This window comes from Mixophyes fleayi, chromosome 2 (genome assembly GCF_038048845.1).
Source record: "Mixophyes fleayi isolate aMixFle1 chromosome 2, aMixFle1.hap1, whole genome shotgun sequence".
Classification (NCBI taxonomy): Eukaryota; Metazoa; Chordata; class Amphibia; order Anura; family Limnodynastidae; genus Mixophyes; species Mixophyes fleayi.
Genome location: NC_134403.1, coordinates 93,490,017 through 93,517,388, shown reverse-complemented (window position 1 = coordinate 93,517,388; position 27,372 = coordinate 93,490,017). Strand labels below are relative to the sequence as shown.

The 27,372-nt window shown below is 43.5% G+C and overlaps 1 protein-coding gene across 4 annotated transcripts in view; it reads right to left on the bottom strand.

The window, feature by feature from the left end:
* RCBTB2 (RCC1 and BTB domain containing protein 2) overlaps positions 1 to 27,372 on the bottom strand; it is a 46,659-nt gene that overhangs the window by 7,868 nt on the left and 11,419 nt on the right. For all 4 annotated transcript variants that reach the window (XM_075199691.1, XM_075199695.1, XM_075199693.1 and 1 more), the window contains 6 exons: positions 10,146 to 10,301; positions 9,684 to 9,834; positions 5,993 to 6,159; positions 5,325 to 5,483; positions 3,558 to 3,665; positions 2,863 to 3,005 (listed from right to left, as the gene is read on the bottom strand). In XM_075199691.1, coding sequence (XP_075055792.1) covers positions 2,863 to 3,005; positions 3,558 to 3,665; positions 5,325 to 5,483; positions 5,993 to 6,159; positions 9,684 to 9,834; positions 10,146 to 10,277 — 860 coding nt within the window. In that variant the 5' untranslated portion in view covers positions 10,278 to 10,301. The remainder of the gene's footprint in view (positions 1 to 2,862; positions 3,006 to 3,557; positions 3,666 to 5,324; positions 5,484 to 5,992; positions 6,160 to 9,683; positions 9,835 to 10,145; positions 10,302 to 27,372) is intronic.

Here is a 27,372-nt window from a genome sequence, read left to right as displayed (position 1 = left end):
AGATATAGATATACACTATATCTTATATCTGTCCATCTTATCTCTATCATCTATCTTATATCTATATATATCCCTTTATTTGATGGATTATACTTTTAACCTATTACTTAGATTAGGAGTAATGTGCGGCCACACATGCAGCCTTTGAAGTGCATCATGTTGCCCATTACTGGTTTAAGGAGAATCCACAGACAACATCTTAAGGTGCACATACACACTGTCAATTAGATCATTTTAGACCCAACAGGCTACAAATGGCCATATCGTTGGATCCAAAAATGTTTTCGATCCACATCTGAGTGGGATCCTTCAAAATTCTGACCAGGACGGTTGGTCAAGCTAGGCAGGTGATGACAGCATCTGCTCACATATGCAGTCATTATCAAAATGTGTTATCTATTATCTATGACCTGGCTGTTTGGTCAGAATGGCAAAAATATACTGATGGGTTTATTTGGGCCACCCAATGTCAAGATCTGACCCCATGTATGTGTATTTAATGCAAACCTCGCACAGCTGAATTTTGGGAGATCGGAATTCTGAACCAATCATTTGGAGGTTTTTAGTTTGGCCGTTTGTCTCTATAGCTGTATTACAATAATAAAGATTTTTAATATTTGTCACTTTTATTCACATTTTCAATAGAAACACCGATTATATATTTTTACAATTAACTCTGTGAACAACTCACTAGATTTCTCATCCAAATACATGTTTATGCTCATGGAGCCTGCTTTGGATTTTATTGTTTTTCTGTTCAGAGTGTGCATTTCCAGTAAATGCCTTCTCATTCCTTATCAGCTGCTACCACACCTATGAAGTAAGTAATACGTCCGCTCTATAAACAAATATGTAGTGTGGCCACACAATTTGTTATACTTTACACAGAGCTAATCTTTATAGCGATTTTCCTCCAAGGTGATAAGTCATTCCTCATCCTGTCCATTTACTCTACAGCATGTGTGTTATCCCCTTCCAGAGTAATGTCAGCCTTGGCTCGCTTCCATCACTACCAGAACATGCTTCCTTATTCTACAAATTATTCCTGATACCACAAATGATTTTTCACCTCCGACAAACTACCCTAGAGGCAGCTTATCTATATACCAGAAACAAAGAAATGTATCTGCGCCTCGCCCAGGCAGAGTGTGAGGTGGCTGCCGAAACAATAGGGAAAATGAAAGGAGACGGTCCCCAACCCTCCTGATAGGATATAGAAAGTAAATATTGCTAGAGGAAAAACCCCAACTTCCCAAGGTGCCTGTGTATCAAAAGTAGTATGAACAAAAACACCAGTAAGGGCTATTGTGAACCCATCTTTGTTATAAATGGCAATAAACAACGAAATCAAGCAAAACTCTCAGTGCACTGAGACAAAAAGCTGGGACAACAAGTTAGTTGCAGTAAAACAGCATATTATAAGCTCAGTAATTGTGCATTAGGGAGATTGTCCAGAACGTAAGTAGCACAAGGAATAATATCCAGTGTAAGTAAAGAGGGTCATGTGACTAGTCCTCGAGATCAGTGGGGCCAGCAATAATAAATGCTGGGAGCAGATTTCCAGTAGTATTGACACATGTATATGGGCAAATAGGAAGTCGGGGTACCCGTTCCGTATGTGGAAATGCCACTCTTGCGTCCAATGGAAAAATCACAATAGTTCCGCACTTGGAACAGTTTCAAAAAGCTGATAAGTAAATAAAAACAAAATAAATAAAACAAAAAGCAAAATGCAAATCCGAGAGGCAAGTCGGCCCCCCTCTCCATGGCTTGTCAACCTTGCATATTGCCATGAACTTCAGGGATGAGGGGTCACTGTTGTGATGCTTAGCAAAGTGATCAGAAACGCTGTGTGTTTCCAACCCCTTCTTGATGTTGGGGTGATGCTCAGAAATGTGCACATGGAGATTCCTAGCTGTTCTACCCACATATTGCTTGCCACATGGGCACTCCAGTAAATATCACTCCTTTACTGTCACAGGACAGTCTGTCTCGTATTGGGTAGTTAACACCAGTGCTGTTTGAAGAGAAGGTAACCATGGGTTTAGTGCCTCTGACCAGACTAATTCTATATGCATGGCATCTGTTACAATAAAAGAAAACTTTTTTTTACCCTCTCCTAACCATGTGCTGGTTGTTTTGTTTTTAGTGTTCAGGATACTACTCTTGACTAGTGCATTTCTTAGGTTATCAGCTTTTTGGTAGCCTTGGGAAGCTGGGAGTTTTTTCCTCTAGCAATATTTACTTTCTATATCTTATCTACATATATCACATAGGTCATATGCCTGCTAAAATCACTCAAAAACATGATTTACACATAACTACTCAAAAGAGGGACATCTTCAAACAACTACCAACTTATGCAACAACTTTCAAACAAAATACCACATGTTTCTCCATCACACCCGCTTTGAGAGTCAGCCATTTCCCATATCGGACCCAACTAGACATTGACTTCCTCTTCTATACAGTCTTCATTGATGGTACTTCACATACTATTGGTCCATATTATTTCTATAATCGTGACACTTTTTTAATCATTTTCAAGTGCTGATTTTATTATGAAAAACTAGTTTTTTTGCTGTTTTAGAAAGATGGACTGATAAATTAATAACGTCTTGGTTCACTTTCTTGCAATTTCAGTATATACATACGTACTTGTTTGGCCATTTGTTTCTGTTGTAATAGTAGGTATAAGCAATTCAGTGGTATTTTCTGAACACTCAATATTTTCTGAAAAAGGTGTATACTTTGTGTGGGCACAGCACACACAACTGATTGGCACTTCTTGGGCTGGTCACATTACAACATCAATATCAGATATAATAATTTTATAGTTTATAATAAAGGAAAAAACATTACCTTTCTTTATCCACAAACACTTGAACAGGGTAGGACTGGTTACTTTTATTTCCTGTACCCAACTGACCATAGGAGTTGGCTCCCCAAGCATACATCCCACCTTCATCTGTTAATGCCAGGGTATGTGCGTAACCACACACAATCTACAGGAGACAGGAGATTAGCTACAGCGTATGGTAGCAACTTGTATGTTCAGATTCAGAACAAAACATATTTTATAGGTGGGCACATCATTCCCAACAGTGTAGGCAGATATCTATAGAGTGCAGAGTCTCCATCTTTGCAGCAGTTGGTTAGGACAGATGAAGATCCCAGATCTGAAGGTAGATTGTGTAGGTGTGTAGTGTACACATGAATCAGCATGCTCATTGGGACTTTCAATCATTGGTGAAATTGTGACTCGTTGCATCTGAAGTATGATTGCATAGGGGTCTACCTAGTTTAAGTTACACCAGAGATTATTAGTGTAAATATATTAATAGCCAATTCAGAAATTGATTTGATGATCTGTGAGGTTTTCTTTGCCTTAGCCAGGGTTAAATCAAAGTTTTCCGGATGGCTGTATGGTCTTTCTTGCAACCGAAACATTTTCTACATTTAGTGATAAGATCAGGAATTTAATTTTCCAGTATGTATCAGTCACTCATTACTTCTTCCTTCTATTTAGATTACAGTAAATCATTATATAAACACACCTGTTCCACACGAATACCTTGAAGAGCGGCTATTCTGCATGGCGTTGGCTGGTTGCCACTGCTGCCCAGCCCCAGCTGGCCATTTCCGTTGTAGCCCCATGCATAAACCTTTATAAACACAAGACAGAAGGATGACTACAGTGTTCCCTGCTGCTCCTACCAGAGCCATTTAATAAATGTACTCCATGCAACCATTATACTTTAGAACCAGAAGATACAACAGACACTGAAGAAAGTGAAAGAGTGGAAAGCTACTGATACAATTTGAAACATTCCATCACAATACACGAGTGTTATCTTTATATGCGTGGGGTATGCAAGTGTGAGCATATATTTATGCTGAGTATAACAATGTCCTTGGAGACAGGGAAAGCACAGAATGACAACACACATCACCTGTTCAATAAAGATAATACGTTGTGTGAGGAGACAGTGAATTTATTTCACACTATATACAAACCCAAATAATTGTCTTGGATACAATCATTTCAATCATTTTATGCAGAATATTCTCAGCACATGAATTATGAATTCATACCAAAATAAATGAACTGTGTATGTTCAGTACCAACACATCTAATCTCACACAAATAAACATGAATAGCCAGTACCCTCCATCCCAGCCAGGATCCATATCAAATAATCATTCACAATAATGAATGTGTGTTATATATCTGATCAATTGTGTATTTAGAGGTTACTTTCTGTGTATGCTAAGTGGTATCATGTCATAATAGCAATCATCCACTAGGTGGCTACTGCTAAATAGATTTTTTTCTATTCTTTTGATGATGGTTCTGAATATATGTTTCTTTAATTCCAGCTAATACATCTTAACTGAAGGTTCAGCCAAAATGTTGGTGTATCTCTGGACATAATATATTACCGTAATAAAGTCCCTGGATTCATTCATAGCTTGCTACTGCCGTTGCAGAACAGCCTAAGTAACCAGAGATGATTTTCCTGGGGTACGTTTTTTGATCACCACATTGCTAGAATGGGGTTTATCTAGATACCAGTGTATTAAGGAGGTGTTACAATCTTTTAGTAGTAAAGGAACTCCCATTTAATGAATCACATCAAGGGGCACCCTTGTGGATCAACCACAACTGGCGTAACAGGATTCGCTATGGAGTAAACTCAAATCCTAGCATCCCAAATTTGGAGGGAAAGTCATAACATCTGCTATATAAAAGGTTGTCATGGCTATCTGGTTATTAGTGAGAATCTTACAAATCCTCACAGGAAATGTATAAATTAACATATTAGTACTCTTACTTCCAATACAACACAAGATCCCTTTTTTTTTTTTTTTCAGTTTTTGTTTTGTTTATTTGTCCTAGCTTTCCATTACATGAGGTAAACCTTTAAAAGGTAACATTGCAGGATAAGTACTGGGACACTGCAATAAGCAGCCTAGTTACATGTCATTAGTGACATTGTGAGGTATGGAATCATTTTCCCACTAAAAACTATGGCAGTCACCATGGCCTTATTTTAGTTCAAAGGTTGTCCATTTTTAGACAAACCCTTCCATGTCCTCCTACAGTAACTGAATAGAGATCTATTGCAGAACTAAGGATGGCATATAACACTCATTTTCTCTGCAGGAGCAGCACTGCAAGGAGTCCAGCACCCGGGTCAGGTAATGAGGGGGAAGGGAGGGGGCATCTTTGTTTGGAGACAGGGTTGTCTAGAATAGGACATCCCCTTCATATAGAATTCAGAACTAAAATGGTAAATCAAAGCATCAAAAGATAATCTTACCTCTCCATTATCCACTATAGCCATGGAGCACATCTGACCACAAGCAATACCAACTACAACCTTATTCTGTAGACAGCTAGTTACTCTTCTAGGAATTGGCTGATTAGCAGTAGAGCCAGAACCAACCTGCCCAGAATTATTGTAACCCCAGGCATACACCTGTTGGAATAAATAAAAGAATACTCAGTTAGCCATACTATTTAAAAAACAAAAATTAGATTTACAAAAGTTATTAGCAACACTACGACTTTGTTTATACACAATACATACATATGGCGCACTCTATAAGATGTTTTGCTGTTAAAATGAATCCATACCAAGTAAGAAAATGCTATAAACATAATGCATAGATATCGGTCACCGCACAATTCTCCCGATATGTTTAGATATTTTCATTAAAACTAAACAGATACAAGTGACCGGCTACCGCACATTTGTATTATAAAAACAACGCAATTAAAAACGATTTTTAAAACTGGGTCAGTAAACCTGTAAGTTCCCTTATATAAAAGTGCTGCTAGGCAACATTCACAATAATAAATGTAAATGTTTTGTCAGCTTATTGAACTGATGGGATTTAAGATACGACAAAATTATTATTCTGACAAAAGCAGCAGGGAAGTTATATGTTAATGGAACCATCTCCTGAGCTCAATCTCCATTCTTACCTCGCCATCAGATGTAGAGACCATAGAATGATGTGAGCCACAAGTCACACCCACAACCTTCTTGTTTACCAAGTTAGTGGATACTTGGCATGGAGTTAGTGATTGATTAGTGGACCCATTGCCAAGCTGGCTGTAGGCATTATGGCCCCAGCTATATACTTCTCCATCTGCAGAAAAACAATTATCCAGATCACATTTTCTATATTTGTAAAGTATAAAAATAACTTATTACATCAGTAATATTATTGGAAAGCCATGTAAAGGTTACACCCGAAACTCTGGTCTAGCTCTGACCACTTAAGTGTTATGTGGGGCTGATGCAGTTTATTTAATAAAACAGGAGTATCTGTCCCCAAATTTAAGTTTACTTTAACTATTAGCAAAAATGACATGGTCATTGGCCGTGTCATACAAGTTTGTGTAAAGGGCAATTTTATGTGTATGACAGGATAGGTGAGGCAGCAAAACTCAGTTGCAGTGAATGCTATAATGGTGTAGTTATAAGAAAGGAAGGAGTTCCATGTAGTGTTTCAGAGAGTGGTGGGCACTCTAATATGTGTTATTCACTAGAATGTGTAGGGGCATTACTGTGACAGCAAGAGGATAGTAAAATGTATGGGTATTGTTCTTCAAAACTTCTGATATAACATGTGTGACGTGTTCAATGTTGGGAGCGATTGGGTTAGTTATGCTTGTAAACAATATTATTATTGCCAGTATTGGAATTAATGTGTCAGGCTTAGTAGCATTTTTTAAGCATTTGTAGAGTATGGAGAGCAGTGAATATACTAGTAACTGTGGGGTGTGTTATTCGGTGTACATGAATTACTGTCAATAGAGGGATTTTTATGCAATATGTAGGGTTTTGTTTTTGTGTAAGGATATTACTGTACAGTCAGTACCTGATTAACAATGGGCCTGATGGGGCTGCACGGTGGTGATGTGGACCGCTCGTTGTCCGCTTCCCTTTGGTCCCGTTGTTGGAGAGTAACGGGCCAATTGCGAGGCTGCCTGTTGCTGAGTGGGGTGGGGGCTGCGCCTACAAAGGTTGTGTGACTCGTGCTGTACCAAATTCCACCCAGGTCCAAACTGAGGTCACTGGCACTCAGCACAACAGGTAGGAACAATTTACATTTAACAGGGGATAGATGAAGCAGGCCCAACAGAGGATATGTAAAAATATAATATGCAAGTGTGAATGGCCTGTGTGTATTAGCATAGGAATTAGTTCCTTTTCTTACACCAAAATTACCAACTTTTTCAATGGAGATTATACCCTGGTGCCACTGACAGGTAACGGTGTTTGACTATTTGTATTTTGAAGTGTGCTCAGATGTATGAACACTTTAAGAAAGAATAGTTATATGTAACAAATCTTATACACTCCCCTTTGGCCATTTAAGTTGTTAGGGGGGTATGAAAATGACCAACAGCTGATAATTACATTCTCACACATTAACTGTACAGTTTGTATCAATAAAAATCATATTTTGCTCTCAGTATTGTGTGGCGGTCCCAAGGGTGCCCTCTGTATTGTGGGGCGGTCCCAAGGAGGCTGTATGGTCTTCTGCTGCTGTAGCATATCCACTTCAAGGTTGATTGTGCTGTGCATTTAGAAATGCTCTTCTGCATACCACCCATGGTTGAATTACTGTTGCCTTCCTGTCAGCTGGAACCTTTATAGTTCTTCAGCTGCAGGCCCTGTGTACAGTACGGTGTACATTGTTGGAATGTAGTTATGTGTAAATAGAATTATTGCTTTATGCAAGGCTGCTTTTGTTGAGAATAAAGTGCAAAGCCCAATAGATTACCTCAAGTGAAGTGTGTTGTGTTTGGTGGGGGATATGGAGTGTGGGGAGTGTGGGGGCTAGGGGTATCAACATAGATAGGGCAGTATATAGTGTAATATGTGAAGGTTTGTGATGTGTGTAAGAGTTATAGTATTCAGAATGAAAACATTGTATAAGCCAGTTGTTAGCGTGTGTACATTTAAAGGGGTTCACACTATCAATAAATTGTCATTAATAAACCCACAGTAAATGTGTGAAATGTCACTGGCGAATTACAGCAGGTGTGTTTCAGGTAATAGGCCCAGAATGTTCCAACTTAAACTTCATTGTGCCATTAAAATATTGACAAGAGGTCGCAGTAGGTGACAGACAAAGAAAAAGTAAAACTAGGATTTTTTTTTTTTGTGTTTTTAATTTACTTAAACCATCCCCAGTGGGCAGGTAATGTAGAGCAGTATCATCCTCCTCTATCAGGGGACTTCAACTAAATGTGATGCCCTTGGTTAATTCAGAAATCTAAATTAAGGGGCAGTGCACACACACCAATTCATTATCAACCCACAGAGGGAGAATTCTCAGTGCAGCCTTTCACGTCTGTCATGCAGCCCCCAAAGTAGGGGATCTGATGCACAGAGCAGGACCTGTCATTCAGGGCAACAGCAATATACAACTTAGCCAGGCAGTTCTACTATTTCAGAGGAAGTCCGGATCAAATGGAAAACCATTCCACTAAAATACAATGGGACACAAGGGAAATAATGAAGTAGCGGTAACTGAAAGTAGAAATGTAGACAGAGGGCGCCAGTGGAGAAGTTGGGGTTAATAAGACATGCATTAGAGGTGAGTGAGAGAGAACACAGTGTAACATGTAGGGTTTAATAGTGTATGTAGAGAATGGGAGACGCTCTGTAATGTGCAAGAGTGTTCATGTTATATAGAAGGTGTAAGTGTAATGTTTGGGGTATATTGCTGTATGTGTACTTCTGTAGACGGTGGGAAAGTTGATGTAAAACATTAGGTGCAACTGTGCATGTTGGGGGGGGGGGGGGCTACAGTGGTATATAGGAGGCATTTTTTTGTAAATATTTTCATTGGGTTCCAAAGTTTCTTAGTCATCTTATAACAACCCTGGCTAAGAAGAGACCAGCTGGAGCAAATATAGAATTATAAAACAACTAAAATAGGACAGTAAAATTGCTCTTAGGTGGTGCATGTCAAACAAAACTTCCAGGAGCAAACTATTAATGCACAGAAGAGAAAAGAGAATGTAAAAAAGGGAGGGGTAATATACAGGGCCCTTTTGAGCAGACATGTTAAACTGGTGTCCAGAGGGCCCGGACAGCATTCCTTAACAATCTCCGGTAAATGTAGACTTTTAAACTGTTCGAGATAACATTAAGGCTGAATCAGCATTTTGCAATTGAGCTAGTTGTGTTGATAAAGTTTTAAAACTGGGTGAGCTGCAATACCTTAAATTACAAATGCAGCAATAACAAGAGGTTTGTTAATCCCTACACAAAGGAAGGAGTTTACCTAGTGTAGTGTGTGTGGTCCTGGATAGAACCATCTGCCCTCACAGAGTTTCACCTACTGAATAAAGCCCTGAGCTTCATTTCAGCTGGTCATACCTGGTGTAGATAGGGGTAGTCTCTATATAAAATGAGGGTTTACATGGAGTATTTAGTGGTGTGTACCATACAATGATATAACAGTAAGGACATATTGTAATTGGTGGTAGTCTAGTGATGTGCGGATTACAGATCACATTACAAACCCCCTTTTACACTAATCCCATTACCCACTGGCGCGATCACTATGTTTTGCCAGCTTTAAACGTGAAGTGTAAAGTCCTAAGACGTTGGACAAATACACTAAACAATATTTACACTTGTAACACTTACCAGAAGTAACAATGACAACATGAGGGCCACTTCCACAGCTCAGACTGACTATCCTCTTCCCAGTGAGCACATTAAGACATCTTGGTTCAATTGTACTTTGAGCATCTCCAGTCCCTAAACAGCCGCTGCTGTTTGTACCCATAACAAACACCTGTAAAACACACAACTGAAAATATAAATGCTACAATAAAAAAAAGCAGGTTATCTGCTCAAAACTCTTCATAATAAAGATATATGCAGATAAAGGAGCTTCGGAGCATTCAAAACTTGTAATGATTTCCAAATTAGTTAGGCATTAAAGATATTACTGTTAATGGCTTCTAAAACAATGTTATCTTTGTCTGAGCAAAAATAACTTTGCTGGACCCATGTAGTTTTAACCATTTTGGTGGACAAGGAATAAATATACAGAATATTATGTTTTGTATATTTCTGAAGAATACAAGATATTGTCTACTTTACCTCATCATTTTTCGTGATATATAACACCTCATTTCCAGAACCAAACACACATGCTTGTCTGATAAACTTCAGATCCTCTTGAGGGCAAAGTGCAAAGATTGGCCATTTTCCAACATCTACCATCATCAGCATAGATGGGCACTAGAACTGCACAAACTGAAAACATAAAAAACACACACATTTATATGTATAATTTTATACAAGTGATGCTAAAATGTATAAGGGTGCACCAGTGTCATTCATTGGATTAGGGTGGACTCATGAAGAGTGTCTGAAGAACACTTAGAGAATTCCATAACTGGGCAACAGCACTGGAGAAGTCTTGTAGGCAGGAGTTAGAGGTGGATACCAAAAGGGGAGGCAAAGCACAGGTCAGAGGCAAATCAAAGATGAGAGAAAGGATTTATATATGAGATCAATGAACAGGTGGTGTTGTTGAGAGCAAATAATGTGAATTGGCTTCTGGAGGATATAGGAGGAATATGCCGAGTGGTGCAGTGGATGTGCAGTGGCAAAAGAGGAAAATCTAAATGTTGCAGCAAGACTAGACAAACTGAAGTGGGGATAGATGTTTGAGGACAATGCCAGATAGAACACTGCAGTAGCTGAGGTGAGAAATGATGAGAAAAAGGAGAAGAATTGTTCTTGCTTGGGTCAGAAAGAGGCATATTCTAGCAATAGGTAGAAGGTGAAGGTGACATGACTGCATTACTCCTTACATTCAATCTCTCACGGAGAGTGTAGTAAAGGGTGACACCAAGGGAGTGGGCTTGAGAGACTGAGGAAATTGTGGTGTTGATGGTGAAGGAAACTTGAGGTGGTGAATCAAAATGGATATAAGAAATTCTTACCACTGTTCAACACAAAATACTCTGTAATGTCAAAGATGATTTTGGTATTTACGTCAAATCGCTCTCTCTGAATCCATCTGGGGGGCACTGCTACCAAGGGCTTTCATGACGGCGCACAGAGTTGACACTTAAATAGTTAACTAAACTTACTGCTGTGGCTCCTCCTCTCTGCAACCCCGCTAGTCTCAGTACAATACAAAAGCCCCAAGGAAGGAACCAAAACAAACAACATCCAACAGAAGAGCAAAGGCGAGGGAACGCAGTGCACCCCAGATGGATGTAGAGAAAAATTTGACGCAAGTACCAAAATCTTTTCGCAGTCATCCAATCTGGGGGACACGGCTACCATTGGGACCTTCTAAAGTAGCCCCTAAGGGAGGGTTTTCTCGGGAACCCCTGCACGCAAAACAACGCGGCCAAAAAGTAGTATCCGAAGCAGCAAAACCATTAATTGGTAAAATCTGGTAAAAGTGTGAACTGAGGACAAGGTAGCAGCCCTGTACAGCTGATCCGCCGAAGCACCGTGACGAGCAGCCTAGGATGCCCCCACCGAATGTGTGGAGTGAGCTGTGAGCCTCTCTGGCAAAGGTCTGCTAGAACACACATAAGCTTGCCGAAATCGTAGATCTAATCCTCCTTGAGGGAGCCAAGACGGAGCCCAACATCCAAACCATCCTGGAGGAACTCCAATAAACGAGACAAGCGCAAGGAAGACGACTGGGAAGAACGAGCCTCACACAATTTAACATAAGTCACGTCCTATGGTAAATGCGTGCAGAGAACGGCTTCCTGGCCTTCATCAAGGTCTGCACAACACCGGACGAGAACCCCTTGCTCCGCCAAATGCCAGCCTCAGCAGCCATGCCGTTACAGCTAACCGAACCCATTGAGGATGATGAAAGGGTCCTTGTTCCAGTAAATCGGGCCTGAGAATAAGGGGCCACACCAGGCCGTCTGCGAGCAGAAGAATGTTGGCGTACCAAACCTTCCGGGGCCAGTTTGGCGCAACCAGAATTACCGAATGAACCCCCAGAGCCACCTGTCGTACACGCCGAGTCATGGGAATGGGAGGAAATAAGTACCCCACATGAAATTCCCAACACATAGTCCACTGCTACTGCCAAGGGATTCCTGGACCTTGCGCAAAACTTTGGTGCACGACGATTGTGACGAGAGGCCATCAAGTCTATGTCGGGGAGGCCATACCTGTAGACTAGATCCTGAAAAACCTGAGGTTGCAAGGACCAATCTCCTGGGAAAAACGCATGCCTGCTCAAATAATCCACCACCCAGTTGTCCACCGCGGATATGGCTGGAACAATCTTTTCTGTCCAAGACAAGATCTTGTTCGCCACTGCCATGGCGTCTGCGCTTCTGGTCCCACCCTGGCGGTTTACAAAGGCCATCGCAGTGGCGTTGTCCGACTCAATTCGAGTCGACATCCCCGAGAAGAGATTTGGCCCTCTCAAGAGCAAGGAGAATCGCCTTCAATTCGAGGACATTTATTGGCAGGGAGGCCTCCCTGCTTGACCACAGACCCTGTAGGTGAAGATGGAGGACCACTGCCCCACCCCCTCAAACTGGCATCCGTGGTGTCGAAGTCAGCAAATTGGATAAAGTCATTTTAATTAAAGTCTAGCAAACCTGGTTGTCTTTGTCTGAAAAGATGCGTATGGTACGCTATGACGTACAAGGGCACGCTACGGCGTGAAAGGGCGTACGCATCCACTGCACGTGGCAGCAACAGTAATTGGTCTTTTACCATACATTCGCACAAACACGCATACTTATAAAATAGTACACATTAATGGTAGTTGCAACACATAGTCAGTTATGTCGAAATATAGTAGTATTTATATGTTATATCAGAGTTACATGCATATTAGTGAAATACACGGAACGGGTTAAAGGAATAACCTCATGAGTGGTATCATAATGAACCTTGTTACATATCCTACTGTTTGGTTCACTCTGCAAGGGAATCACAGAGTGCATACGCAAGTTATGAATGATAGGGAATTATGAACTACTTAAGACTAAGGAATCCTGGCGGGAAGAGCAGAGCATACCCCCTGCAGAGATGACCCCCTCCTTTGGATTCCTTAGGATGAACCAGCCAATGATTGACGACCCCTTGGACATTCCTGAGACCCAGACCAATAGATGCAAGCTATACCATCTTCATTGTATTACTGTATTTGATTGTGTATATAAGCAGCAGCTTGAGATCCAGAGTGCAGACATCTTGTCCCCAGACTTCAGGATTGAATGACTGCACTGGATCCAGAGCGCCTGCGATAAGTAACGGCTGTATTTACTATTACTTCGCTTGAGCATATTATTCCACTTATTGCGAATAAATCTTTGTGCTTTGGAAACACAAATCGAGGTTCGTCAATCGTTATTGGTTAGCGACAATACGCACTTAACAATTTGGGGGCTCGTGAGCTTTTGGAGGTTTCGTTGCCGATGATACGCAAGACCAACGGATTTCGGTTCCTCAACAAAGGGTGGAGACGCGTCATAAACGGGTAAGAACGCATTGTGTTCAAAACCTGAATTTTACTCTGTGTTGTGAAACCGAATGTCCGTTTTGCATTATCTAGGGCACGCTAACTAGAACCTAGGGACAAAAGAGAAAACTGTTTCTTTTTTTCTGTCATTGTGCGTTTTAACTGTATTGCATTGCTTAGCGTATGTGTATTTCCTGCTGTGCGTACGCGAACTTCCGGTAGACTTGCCACGTGGTTAAACAATCGTTTTGATAGTTATTGTACATGTATAGTATAATTACTTGTGAAAGCCTCTGAGATATTATTACTGTTGTTGGGAACTTTTGATTTTCTGCGCAGAAAAGGTGTATAGTGTGTGATGTTGTAACGTAGATACACTGTTTTATTGTGGATTGTGCTCAGTTGCTGTCTGACGAGGCGGATTGCCCAACTGAAGGACGGTATACAGGGCAGGTATACCGAATGCGAAAACCGGGTTTTCGCAAAGCGCTACCAATAGATCGCAAGGTTTGCTAATAATTAGTATTGGTAGGCAGTGCGATCCGATCGCACCGTTAGTGCGAATTGGTGAAGCAGCTAGGAGGAATTATACTGGAAAGGCAGGTTGATTGTATTAACTTGCGCTCCCAGCGATAATAAACTCAGCAGATTTTTGTGGTTGAGCCAGGGTATCGAGGAGCTGATAGCCCTTGGGGCCCACAGTGATATTTCTGTATTAGGGATCCTCGCCAGGGGCGAGAAAAGCGAGTGAACGCGGCTAAAGGAAATACGTTCACAGAGTATTATAGATCTCTAGCGGTGAGTATAGCAACAGAGTTGAAATTATTAGGTGGAAAGAACAGAGCATTGTGGTGTGTCTGTGTTTCACATTAGGCCGGAAGGAACAGAGCATTGCGGTGTGTCTGTGTTCCGGGTAGAAGGTATGTTGTTCAACATGGGTGCTAAGCATACGCTAGAGAAGGTCAGTGTACTGCCTAAGGAAGGCCCTATTGGTTCAGCGAAGTTTCTCATGTGTAAGAAATATGGTGCATACGCAACTGTGTATTGTGACACGTGGGTCAAGATGACCAAAACTTGTGATAGGCCTTTCCCAACAATAGGAAGTTTCAATGCAGAGGTACTAAATACCTTAAAAGATAAAGTATGGTTGATTACCTCAACGAAAGTGAGGAATAAACATAATGATTGTTTAAAATTGTGGCAAATGGAAAGTAACACGTGGCAGAGCAGCAACTGCAAACCGGAAGTAGGCGTGACGAAAAGATCGCGCAAGGCGGATGTAACCGTTGCGAAGCGTGGCGAACTCAGCGCAAGCGCGCCCCCGCCACCTTATGTGGCGGGAGGGGTAAGTACAGCCGTTGTTAAAACTGAAAATAGAAAAATTGCTAAGTTGTATCCTGTTTTAAACCAGTTTAAATCAAGTGTATCTGAAAGTGAAGATGAACCCACTGTGATTTCGGCCATTGCCCATGCCGTTAGTGTACTAGAGGCTCAGCGCAAGTATGAGAAAATGGCTGAGAAAGGTGAGAGTAGCGTGATCACTAGGAGTGAAAGCGTTCTAAATCTAGGACCAGTAAATCCTGTAGTGTCTCCTGAAGTCAGTGTACCAGAGGGTGCGTTCCCGGTCCGCACAATATCAGTTCCCAATGGGAAACCAGATAAGGATGGTGTAGTTCCTTTAAGAAATGTTACAATGCATTGTCCCTGGACTAGATCAGAATTACGTTCCATTATGACTGAATTCCCAGATCCTAGAAAAGAGTTAGCTAAATGTCAGAAATTTGTTAAAGATTTAGGAAATGCTCACAAACCAACCAGTAAGGATTGGCGGGTAGTGTTGAGGGCGTGTCTTCCTCCCAATACTAACATACAAAAATTTATTGAAGATTGTTTGTTGGAGGAAGATGAAACCTTGACTGATGAGATTAACCAACGGAATATAGAACAAATTGTCAAACACTTAGCCATCTGTTTTCCAGTAGTAGTAAATTGGAGTAAGATTTTTACCATTAAACAAAAGGATAGTGAAACTGCCTCAGATTACTTTGCTAGAGCTATAACAGCGATCGCACGATTTACTGGGATATCCAACATAAGTGAGGACCCACATCACAGAGAGGTAGCTGTAGGAGTACTGATGGATGGCCTTAGAGAAAATTTAAAGACGAGAGTACAAACCACATTACCTAATTGGAGAGGCGTCACGGTAGACTCTCTTAGGGAGTCTGCTGTGGAGCATGACAAAAACCTTTTTAGAAAAAGGGAGGAGAAAAGTGATAGGTTAATGATGGTAAGTATACAGGCTCTAGAAAAGGTGCATACACGACCACCAGCATACAACCCATATAACAGGAAACCTAAAGTGATCAGGTGTTTCAACTGTAACGAGGAAGGACATTACGCTAGAGAGTGTAAAAAGGAAAGACTCAATACACAGAGAGGTGGGTCACATAGATATCCTCCAAGGAGGGATTCACATAGACTAGAAGACTCACATCTACCCGCGCATATTACGGCAGCAAATGCTGCGCTGGAAATCAATAGTCAGCGGTAGGGGTCAGGTCATACCTGTAGTCTACAGCCAGTGAGGTTAACTGAGAGTCAGAGTGAAGAACCAACAATGATAGTTGACATAGCTGGTAGGAAACAAACTTTTCTTGTAGATACAGGGGCGGCCCGATCTGTGATAACCTCTCCTTTCAACCTACAGGTGACCAGTAAAACTATTCCAGCTATGGGGGTAACGGGAAAAGTGTTACACTATCCTCTAACTAAACCCGCCGAAGTGACTATCGGGCCTCTGCATACTAAGCATTCGTTTCTCTTGGCTGCAGCGGCTCCTACTAACTTGCTAGGGAGAGACTTGTTATGTAAAATGGGATGTGTCATATACTGTACTTCTGATGGTGTGTTCTTAGATATGCCGGAGAAGGTCGCACATGAGGTACAGGATATATTGGACACCCCTCAAAGGTTAATGTTACACTCTACTGTTATAGAACAAAGTCCATCTCAAGTAAAGGGGATGTTGCTGGAAATACCAGGTTCCCTATGGACCAGAGATGGACAGGACACTGGACTGATGGCAAACGTAGCCCCTGTCATGGTCAATCTAAAAAGTGGTAGGATAGCTCCAAAAATCCCACAGTATCCATTAAAACCGGAGGTGGAACTAGGGGTATATCCTGTTATTGAGAGGCTTTTACAACAAGGAATTTTAATTCGCACAGCCAGTACAGCAAATAGTCCCATTTTCCCTGTGAAGAAGAGTGGGGGGAGGGGCTATAGATTAGTCCAGGACTTAAGGGGAATTAACAAAGTTGTTGAGAGCCAATTCCCCGTAGTGCCGAATCCAGCTGTCATCCTCATGCAGATTCCACCGTCTGCCAGTCATTTTACTGTCATTGATCTATGTTCTGCTTTCTTCTCAGTCCCTCTTCACCCTGACTGCCAATACCTTTTTGCATTCTCCTACAGAGGAGTGCAATATACATGGACCAGACTACCCCAGGGGTTCATTGACAGCCCCAGTATTTTCTCCCAAGCCTTACATGACTGTTTGCAATCCTTTCAACCCCACAATGGGTCTGTTCTAATTCAATATGTGGACGATTTGTTGTTGTGCTCTGATTCTTTTATGTCATGTTTGCATGATACTAAATTGTTGTTGCTTCATCTTTCACAAACAGGGCACAAGGTGGCAAAGGATAAATTACAGCCATGTCAGACTAAGGTCAAATACTTAGGACACTGCCTCACTAAGGGGCTAAGACACCTGACAACCGACAGAATTGAGGCCATACAACACATGACCCTGCCGCAGCGCCAGAAGCAGATTCGTACTTTCTTGGGGATGTGTTGATACTGTAGGTCCTGGATCCCAGGTTTTTCTATTCTGGCATTACCATTGCAGGAGCTAGTCTCTTCCTCAAAACCAGAGCATGTTGTACACACAGAAGAGTCAGAGCAAGCGTTCTTTAACCTTAAAGATAGTCTGACAAGAGCACCTGCATTGGGAATACCTGATTATGAAAAGCCTTTTGAGCTATTTTGTACAGAAGCTGATGGCTGTGCAGCAGGTGTCCTCGCACAGAAACATGGTGACGCTAGCAGACCGGTAGCATACTACAGTGCACAATTAGACAATGTGGCAAGGTCACTCCCAACATGTCTCAGAAGTGTAGCAGCAACGGCTCTTCTGGTGAGTAAGAGCGAGGACGTAGTATTATGTCATAATTCAACCATCTATACACCCCATGCTGTATCAGCTCTGTTAAATTCAGCCCAAACCAGACAATCTTCTTCAGCTAGATTCACAAAATGGGAACTAGCCCTGATGGCACCCTCAAACATCACCATCAAACGATGTAACACCTTAAATCCAGCTACATACCTTCCGTATGTGTCTCTAGAGACACAAAGGGTGGGAGGTGAGGAGACCCTGGTTGATGATGAGTTAGGCAAGAATACTGACACGCATGACTGTATGGAACACCTGAATCAGACCTTTACTGCAAGGCCCGACATACGCGACACCCCCTTAGAAAATGTAGATTTTACGTTTTATACAGACGGAAGTTGCCATAGACAGACAGAGACCGGAGAGCTATGTACTGGTTACGCTGTTGTAGACGATCAGGATGTGGTAGAAGCTGAACCCCTTGGTCCACCTCACTCAGCCCAGGTGGCGGAACTAGTAGCACTAAGGAGAGCGTGTGAATTGGCAGAGGGTAAATCAGCCAATATATATACTGACTCTAGGTACGCCTTCGGGGTAGTGCACGATTTTGGGGCCCTTTGGCGTCTTAGAAACCTTACGACAGCAGCAGGTACACCAGTAGCACACTCACAACACATAAAAGGACTTCTGCCAGCGATACAGTTACCCAAAACAGTAGCCGTCATAAAGTGCAAAGCCCATACCTTTGAAGAAGACCCAGTGTCATTGGGCAACAACAGGGCAGACGAAGCTGCTAAATGGGCAGCAGGGCAACCTATGACTGTATCGACCGAGACTATGATGGTTTTTCAGACATTAGACACACAGAAATTAATTGAAATGCAAGATTTGTGCTCCCTGCAGGAGAAGGCGGTCTGGAAGGCGAAGGGATGTGGTCAAGAGTCCTCAGGACTCTGGAGGGATGGACAAGGTAAGCCTGTAGCTCCCCGAACATACTATCCAAGCCTGGCTGAAGCAGCACACGGCCTGACTCACCTGGGTAAAGAAGGTATGTGCAAACTGGTGAGAGCATACTGGTGTGCTCCCGGATTTTCCTCTCAAGCTGGTAAGAAAGCAATGTCATGTCTTACTTGTTTGAGGAAAAATGTTGGGAAAACTATTCCAACTGAGCCATCCCACATCCCTCCTACAGACGGACCTTTTCAGGTAATACAAATTGACTATATCCAATTACCACCGTGCAGGAATCTAAAGTATGTGTTAGTGTGTATTGATGTGTTTTCCGGTTGGGTAGAAGCATATCCGGCAGCCACTAATACTGCTGTGTTCACTGCAAAGAAAATGGTACAAGACTTTGTGTGTAGGTTCGGTATCCCTAGAATCATTGAAAGTGATAGGGGTACCCATTTTACTGGTGATGTCTTCCAAAATATGTGTAAACTCATGGGAATCAGTAGCAGACTTCACACCCCTTACCGACCACAAGCCAGTGGTAAGGTGGAGAGAGTAAACGGTACTATCAAGAACAAACTAGGTAAGATAATGGCTGAAACTGGGTTGGCATGGCCTGAGGCTTTGCCGTTGGTCCTCCACAGCATTCGAACCACTCCTAGACCTCCTCTTAATCTGTCCCCCTTTGAGATACTGTTCGGACGACAACCTCATTTGATCGTGAGTCCACAAGACGACTTAAAGTGTAATAATGAAGTGACTGTACAATATCTTATAAGAATGAGTAGACAGCTGAAACAACAACAACAAAAACTAAAAATGCTGTCACCTGGTATGCCAGAGACGAACTGTCATGATGTTGAACCTGGAGACTATGTTATGATCCGCAATTTCTTACGTTCAGGTTGTTTAACAGACCGTTGGGAAGGCCCGTACCAAGTGCTGCTGACCAGTACTACATCACTGAAGGTTGCAGAGAGACACTTGGGTCCATTCCACCCACTGCAGGAGAGTCCATAATCCGGAGAAAGTGCAAGACAAGACTCAGACCGACGACATAGAGCTGTCACTCGTAAGCCTGTTCCGGGAGACCTAAAGCCTGCAGTTAAGACACCTGAACCAGAGACGTTGCCTCAGAACTACCTTTCCAGCGATGGAGTGGCGGTTTTTGTTTTTCTTTTGTTCCAGGATTTTCCTTGTTTTTACTTTTTCTAGGACATTCTATTTTTGTGAAGGAGGATGGAGGACGGAGGAGAGTTCTGGGAGTGATACGGATGAAATGGAAGCCGAAGAAAAGTTAATAGGATATCCTGAGCAGCCCATTATCAAACTTGGTCCAGGGGTTATGAAAAGGTCTGCTAGCTCAGGAACTCGGAGGCAGTGTGAGGGGCTATTGTCTGATGAGTATTGTATCTGCAAGTTCTGCAACTCCCTAGTTGAAGAGAGATGCATCCAACGATGCCAGTCCCCCAGTACTCTGAATATAGGCGGGCATCCTTTGGAGGATTATCACTCCCTGGTGGGTAAGGTGCTGAACCAAACCGAGTGTTGGGTGTGCTCTCACGTACCTCAAGGGCAACATAACATAGGACTAGTGCCATTCCCTCTGAACATATCCGAAGTACTCGAATTAAGGGGTGGGAGGCCCATAGAAGGGAGGTACAATAACACTAGGTCCCCTAGTCTGACGCTTCGACAATACTCCATAGGCAAATCTCTGCTGTGCCTAAACATATCTCACGCAAAGCGCCTGGAGAATTGGGAGGCTGACCTATCAGATCAGACAATGGCTCGCCACACTCATTTTAGAGAGAGACTCACAAGGTCACTACTAGGCAGGAATATTGATGGAAGTCACAAGTTAGGGCGTATAACCAAACATAAGAAGGTATCCATTGGAAAAGTCTCTACCGATAAATGTGAAAATGTCATTAATGCCGACACATGTCTAGAGCAGATGGAGACACTAGGCATGGGTAGTTTTATCAAAACTCTGTGTGACATAATTCATGGGCATACCATCCCTTACGTTCTCCCTGAGGATGTGTACTTTGTTTGTGGAAGAAAAGCTTATTCCTGGGTGACTCCGAGTTCCAAAGGCTTGTGTTTCTTAGCTAAACTGGTTCCTGAAATCATACCTATTACTCATGAAGAAATGGTTGATATTCACAAGACTACATCACCACCATACATACACACACAGTATGAACACCGTGGCAAGAGAAATATGATTCCTGGTGAGGAACCCATAGCTACAAAATTGATTAGCGAAACTACTGGTTTCCAAGTTATGGTTGCTCTAGATCTCACCAGGACCGCTCGGGGAACATTAAACTTTAAATATATCCAAGACCTAGCTAAATTAATAGATAATATCACCGAGATGTATGATGACACTTTCAGGTATACTGGAAGGGAGCTACAAGCGTACAAAAAGGAGTTGGTGCAACATAGACTGGTACTAAATTATCTCACCTCTATTACTGGTGGGTACTGTGTGACACTGGCCACCCAGTTCGGTGTCAAATGTTGCACGTACATTACTAATAATACGGATGACCCTAAAGAGGTTATAGACCGGAAGATGGATGAAATTTTGCAGCTGAAATGGGAATTTCGAAAGAGCCATAATTCTTCGTTCTATGAGGTCGGGGAAAAGGTGGCGGGTTGGTTCTCATGGTTGAACCCAGCAAAATGGTTCTCCGGTCTGGGGGAGTGGGTACAGGAAATGATTGCGAGTGTAGGTAAGCTCCTTCTCCTTATACTGGGTGTCATCTTAGCAATTGGTTTAGTTGTCAAATGTGTTCCTACTGTGTTGAAGTGTGGAAAACAGTCTCATGGAAGTAACACTGAGAAAGAGACTGAAAGGGTGGTACCAGATACCGAGATCATGGTCTGTGAAGAAGTATTGTATAATCCTGAACTTGAAACGGTGATTGGGTGATAGTTTATTACACTATCAAAGGGTGGAACTGTCGAAGTCAGCAAATTGGATAAAGTCATTTCAATTAAAGTCTAGCAAACCTGGTTGTCTTTGTCTGAAAAGATGCGTATGGTACGCTATGACGTACAAGGGCACGCTACGGCGTGAAAGGGCGTACGCATCCACTGCACGTGGCAGCAACAGTAATTGGTCTTTTACCATACATCCGCACAAACACGCATACTTATAAAATAGTACACATTATTGGTAGTTGCAACACATAGTCAGTTATGTCGAAATATAGTAGTATTTATATGTTATATCAGAGTTACATGCATATTAGTGAAATACACGGAACGGGTTAAAGGAATAACCTCATGAGTGGTATCATAATGAACCTTGTTACATATCCTACTGTTTGGTTCACTCTGCGAGGGAATCGCAGAGTGCATACGCAAGTTATGAATGATAGAGAATTATGAACTACTTAAGACTAAGGAATCCTGGCGGGAAGAGCAGAGCATACCCCCTGCAGAGATGACCCCCTCCTTTGGATTCCTTAGGATGAACCAGCCAATGATTGACGACCCCTTGGACATTCCTGAGACCCGGACCAATAGATGCAAGCTATACCATCTTCATTGTATTACTGTATTTGATTGTGTATATAAGCAGCAGCTTGTGATCCAGAGTGCAGACATCTTGTCCCCAGACTTCAGGATTGAATGACTGCACTGGATCCAGAGCGCCTGCGATAAGTAACGGCTGTATTTACTATTACTTCGCTTGAGCATATTATTCCACTTATTGCGAATAAATCTTTGTGCTTTGGAAACACAAATCGAGGTTCGTCAATCGTTATTGGTTAGTGACAATACGCACATAACAGTGGTCACCAAAATCCATGACCATGGAACGAACAAACGACCGACCCATCACTAAGTGCTCTAGGTTCAACCACCCCGGGAAGAGAGAGGCGCGCTTTCCTGAACAACTGAAAACACAGACTCAACATGGAATAAGAGGTCCACTGGAAGACTCGCAAATGGAACTGGTCGTAAGGGAGGGAGCTTCATGCACATTAACATCAACATGGAAGGCAGAGGAGATCAGAGAAGCCTCTGAACCAATGTCCTGATTGCGGAAGCCTTGTTTTCCGGTAGAAAAACCTTTGTTGACTGGTGTGCATGAGAAGGCCCAAGAACTTCATCCTCTGAGACGGAACCAACTGGGACTTCAAGTAATTACCCATCTGAATTGTTCCAGAATCTGGTCAGAAAAAGATGTTGATCCAGGATGTTCTTCGCAGGAGCCTTGATAAGGAGATTGTCCAAATTAGTAATTATGTTCACACCCGTGGCTCTCAGACGAGCAGCCATGACTGACATGATCTTTGTGAACACACAGGGCGCTGTTGATAATCCAAAGGGAAGCGCCATAGACTGAAAATGGTCCCTCCCTATCATGAGCCGAAAGAGAGACTGATGCTCCTCCCAAATGGGAGCATGTAGATAGGCTTCTTTGAGGTCTACTGATGCCAAAAACACCCGGAGTTCCAGTCCATTGATGACAGAGCGGACCGATTCCATCATGGAACTTGTTCACCCGCAAATGCTGATAAACCTCAAAAGACTTAAAGATTGACTGAAATGACCTATCCTGTTTTGGGACCAGAAATAGATTTACATAAAATCTCTGACCCTTCTGGGAATCCGACACTCGGCAAACAACTCCTGCTGAAAGAAGAGAATCGACTGCCCGAGTCAAAGCCCTTCGTTTCAGCGGATCGCAAGGAAGGGACGTTGAGAAGAACAGTTTGGGAGCCGGAACCAAAAGATCCATCACTTATCCTCTGGATATGATTCCCAAAATCCAGCAGTCATCGCACACTAGTCTCTGAGGAGTTGCAGACGGCCCCCTACCCCCACAGCCGCGAGGAGAAGGATGTTCCCGTCATGCTGGGGATTTGTCTGGGATCTTGAAAGTCGAGCACCTCCTGGGAAAGGAGCCCCTTCCACTGTGAGACTGCCCCCGGGATGAAAAAGGTCCAACTCTCGCTGACGACTGACCCCTGACAGAGTTGTGGAATGAAGTCAAAGTGCCATTCTATTTCTGCCACGGTGATTGCAGCTAGAAGAAGCCACCAAAGCCACATTCTGGGCTGCTTCGTAAAGATAGCCCGAGGCTTCCTTCAAATGGAGAGCTAAAGGATGAAGATCAGACTCCTGCAAACCTGCCAATTGGTCAGCCCAGGTTTCCATGGCTCTGGCTACACACAAAGACGAGAACATGGGCCAGAATGAAGAACCCGCTGCCAAAAACATGCATTTAAGGAAACTCTCAGTCTTCCCATCTGTGGGGTCCTGTAAAGCCACCGAGCTGGGCACCTGTAATGTGGTATGTCGGGCTAACCTAGCTACTGGCGTATCCACCTTGGGAATCTGCTCCAAGTGCAAGCCATCCTGGTCCTGCAGTGCATAAAGCTGAAGGAACTTGCGAGGGAAAGAGAATTTCCGGTCCAGAGTTTTCCATCCACTCCGCAATCTTAGACAGCTCTAAAGAGGAAGGAAAACACACAGTCTTCGGCTTTTTTTGTTTAAACAGACCCTGAACTGAGCTGCTATGCTCCTCTGATTCCAACAAGTCCAGTGCCTGACATACAGCTAACACCAAGTCCTGTACCCCTTGGTTCCTGGAATTGTCCTCCCAGTCACCCCACTGGGTGGAGTCAGAATCCTAACCTAGATAACCTAGCCTGCTTGGCCCTGGGGGGGAAGCAGACAAGTGGAATCTAGGAAGCGTTTTAAACGGTCTAATCTAATCCCCATGGAAGACGACCAAGCCGGCTCTCCTTGGGCAGCCTGAAGGAACAGGGAAAAAACCTGGGAAGATGCCCCCATATTAACTGTCGATACTGGGTTAGAAACCCCTTCTGCTGAAGAATACGGAATGGAACCCGCGGCGGAGTGTACAGGGACTGCCTGTGCCTCTGCCTGCTGGGCAAATAGCAGTGCAAGCAATGTCCGATAGGGCCAGTGAAGACGCCCATGCCGGCTTCTCCGTGACAGCGAGGACGCCTCTGCAGCCGCTCTTCACAGACCCCAGCTACACACTGTGCACAGAGCGCATACCGGTCAGTCTGTCCCACCGGAAGTTTACCAAAATATTTTCAACAGACAGACACTGGCAGATTTACCTTTATCTGACATGATAACAAGCAGTAAAAGGAATACACCACACAGCAGCAATCACTACACGCACACCAGTGGCGGATCCACGGGCTTGCTGCCGACAGCTGCACACTGTGCAGGTCCATTCAGCAGTGACAGTGTGCTGCCCGGCTGCTCTGATTGTGTTTTAAACACTAGACATCATACGACAGCAGAAAGGGGGCGGGGCCTAAATCGCCCTCCCTAAAATCGCCCCGGGTAGGACAAATGTCTAGATCCGCCCCTGACGCACACACAATGTGGGTAGGCAACAGAAACGGGGTTTTACTAGGATCTAAATCTCAAAAAAACGCGTATATGTCCTTTTTTCTTTTTTTTAAACGAAGAGTAAGCTTAAAAATACTAGCAGGGCAGACTAGCCCCTCTAAAGATGTGTAAACGTAAACCACCGAGTATACCTTAAATTTAACTCTCATGATGGGGAAAATACACTAAACAACCTGACTTTGTGTGTCGCACAGATTAACCAACTAAGAAATAGACACTTAGCTGGATCCTGTAAAGAGGAGGAGTCCCGCAGGGCTCTGTTCTTGGCCCTCTACTCTTTTCGCTCTACACTTCCTCCCTTGGTGCACTCATCTCCTCCTTCGGTCTTCAGTATCACCTTTATGCTGACGACATTCAACTCTATATCTCCTCTCCTGATCTTTCCTCCACCCTCCTCGCTCGGGTATCCGACTGCCTCTCCGCCATCTCCTCCTGGATGTCCAAGCGCTTTCTCAAAATCAATATCTCTAAAACTGAACTCATTGTCTTTCCTCCGCCCAGACTCCCATCTCACCATGACCTCTCTATTGTCGTCAACAACACCACCATCTCCTCTGTCACCCAACTTCGCTGCCTGGGTGTCACCCTCGACTCCTCTCTCTCTTTTGCCCCCCACATTCATTCCCTTGCCCAAGCCTGTTGCTTCCAACTACGCAACATCGCCCGCATCCGTCCTTTTCTCTCTCAGGATGCCACCAAAACTGTCATCCACGCACTCATCATCTCCCGCCTCGATTATTGTAACCTCCTCCCCACTGGCCTCCCCCACTCCCGTCTCTCCCTCCTCCGCTCTATACTCAATGCGGCTGCAAGACTCATCTTCCTCTCACACTGCTCCTCCTCTGCCTTGCCTTACACTGGCTCCCCTTACCCTACAGAATCCTTTTCAAACTCCTCACCACCACTTACAAGGCTCTCTCCAACTCTACTGCCCCTTATATCTCTAACCTCCTCTCCATTCACACTCCTGCCCGCTCCCTGCGCTCAGCCAACGACCACCGCCTCTCCTCCACGCTTATCACCTCTTCCCACTCCAAAATCCAAGACTTTTCCTGTGCAGCCCCCCTTCTCTGGAACAACATCCCTCGTTCCATCCGTCTCTCTCCTACTCTGTGCTCCTTCAAACGTGCACTCAAAACTCACCTCTTCCTCAAAGCCTACCAACCATCTACTTAACCCCCATCTCCTCCCTTTGCTCGTCCTCCCATCTTGCCTCAACTGGCTCCACTTGTGCCTGGTCTGTTTACCCTCCCTTAGGATGTAAGCTCGTATGAGCAGGGCCCCCTCCCCTCCTGTCTCATACCTGTTCTTCCGCTCCGTCTTTATTGCATATGACTAGCCGGAGTTTCTGAAGTATTGGTACTTTTTGTTCATTGTTCTGTATGGTTTCACCCTGTATAGTCTACTGTTAGTACTGTGTGCGGCGCTGCGGATACCTTGTGGCGCCTAACAAATAAATGATAATAATCCCAGGGTAAGGAAGGAATGAGACAGCAACAGCGCACTTTCTCCTCACAGAGCAACTCAAGGAACCTCGTCATCCTCTGCATTCGCAAGTCGATTTTGCGCTCCTGGGACATACCAACTGGCAGAGGGGAAGCCTCCATCTCCATGGCCCCCCTCTCCCAGACTCCTACTGATAGCCGACTGCAACGCGGTACACACCTTACATGTCATCCACTTTCAGTCCAGCAACAAAAATAAATGTGCCCAGTGTTTCTGCAGTCTGACCTAGTCAGGCACTGCAGTGGACTGGCCCTGCGACTGGAGGATCCAGGTTCCCCCTCCGCCTTCGTGGGGAACATGGTATCTCCCTACATGTCCAGCTTCCGCCTGACTGTGCGCTCTCTGCCTGTCAGCACCGCCAGTCCCAGAGTAGCGGTGGTGACAGCGCCGCAGCGAGCAGCTACTGTCACCCGGAGAACAAGCCTCAAAAGTCTGTGTGGGCAGTAGAACAAAAAAAGGTTTTCATCCGTCCATCCGGACCGCTAACCTAACAGATAATAGGTAGCTCACTGCACCTGTATCCGTCTACACTATCCAGATATAAGAACTAAAAATAAAAGAAACTAACATACTAATTTATCTAAAAAACTAACAGCACAAACAAACAGCCAATCTCCCTGGGCACTTTATATTAAACTGATGCTACCAGGGATTGCAAAGGGGAGGTGCCAGCAGCAGTTAGTTTAGTTAACTATTTAAGTGGCAACTCCGTGCGCCCTAATGGAACCCCATGGTAACAGTGTCCCCCAATAAGGATGACTGAGAAAATTAAATAATAAATGGTCTTCATTAATGAACTTACTTCT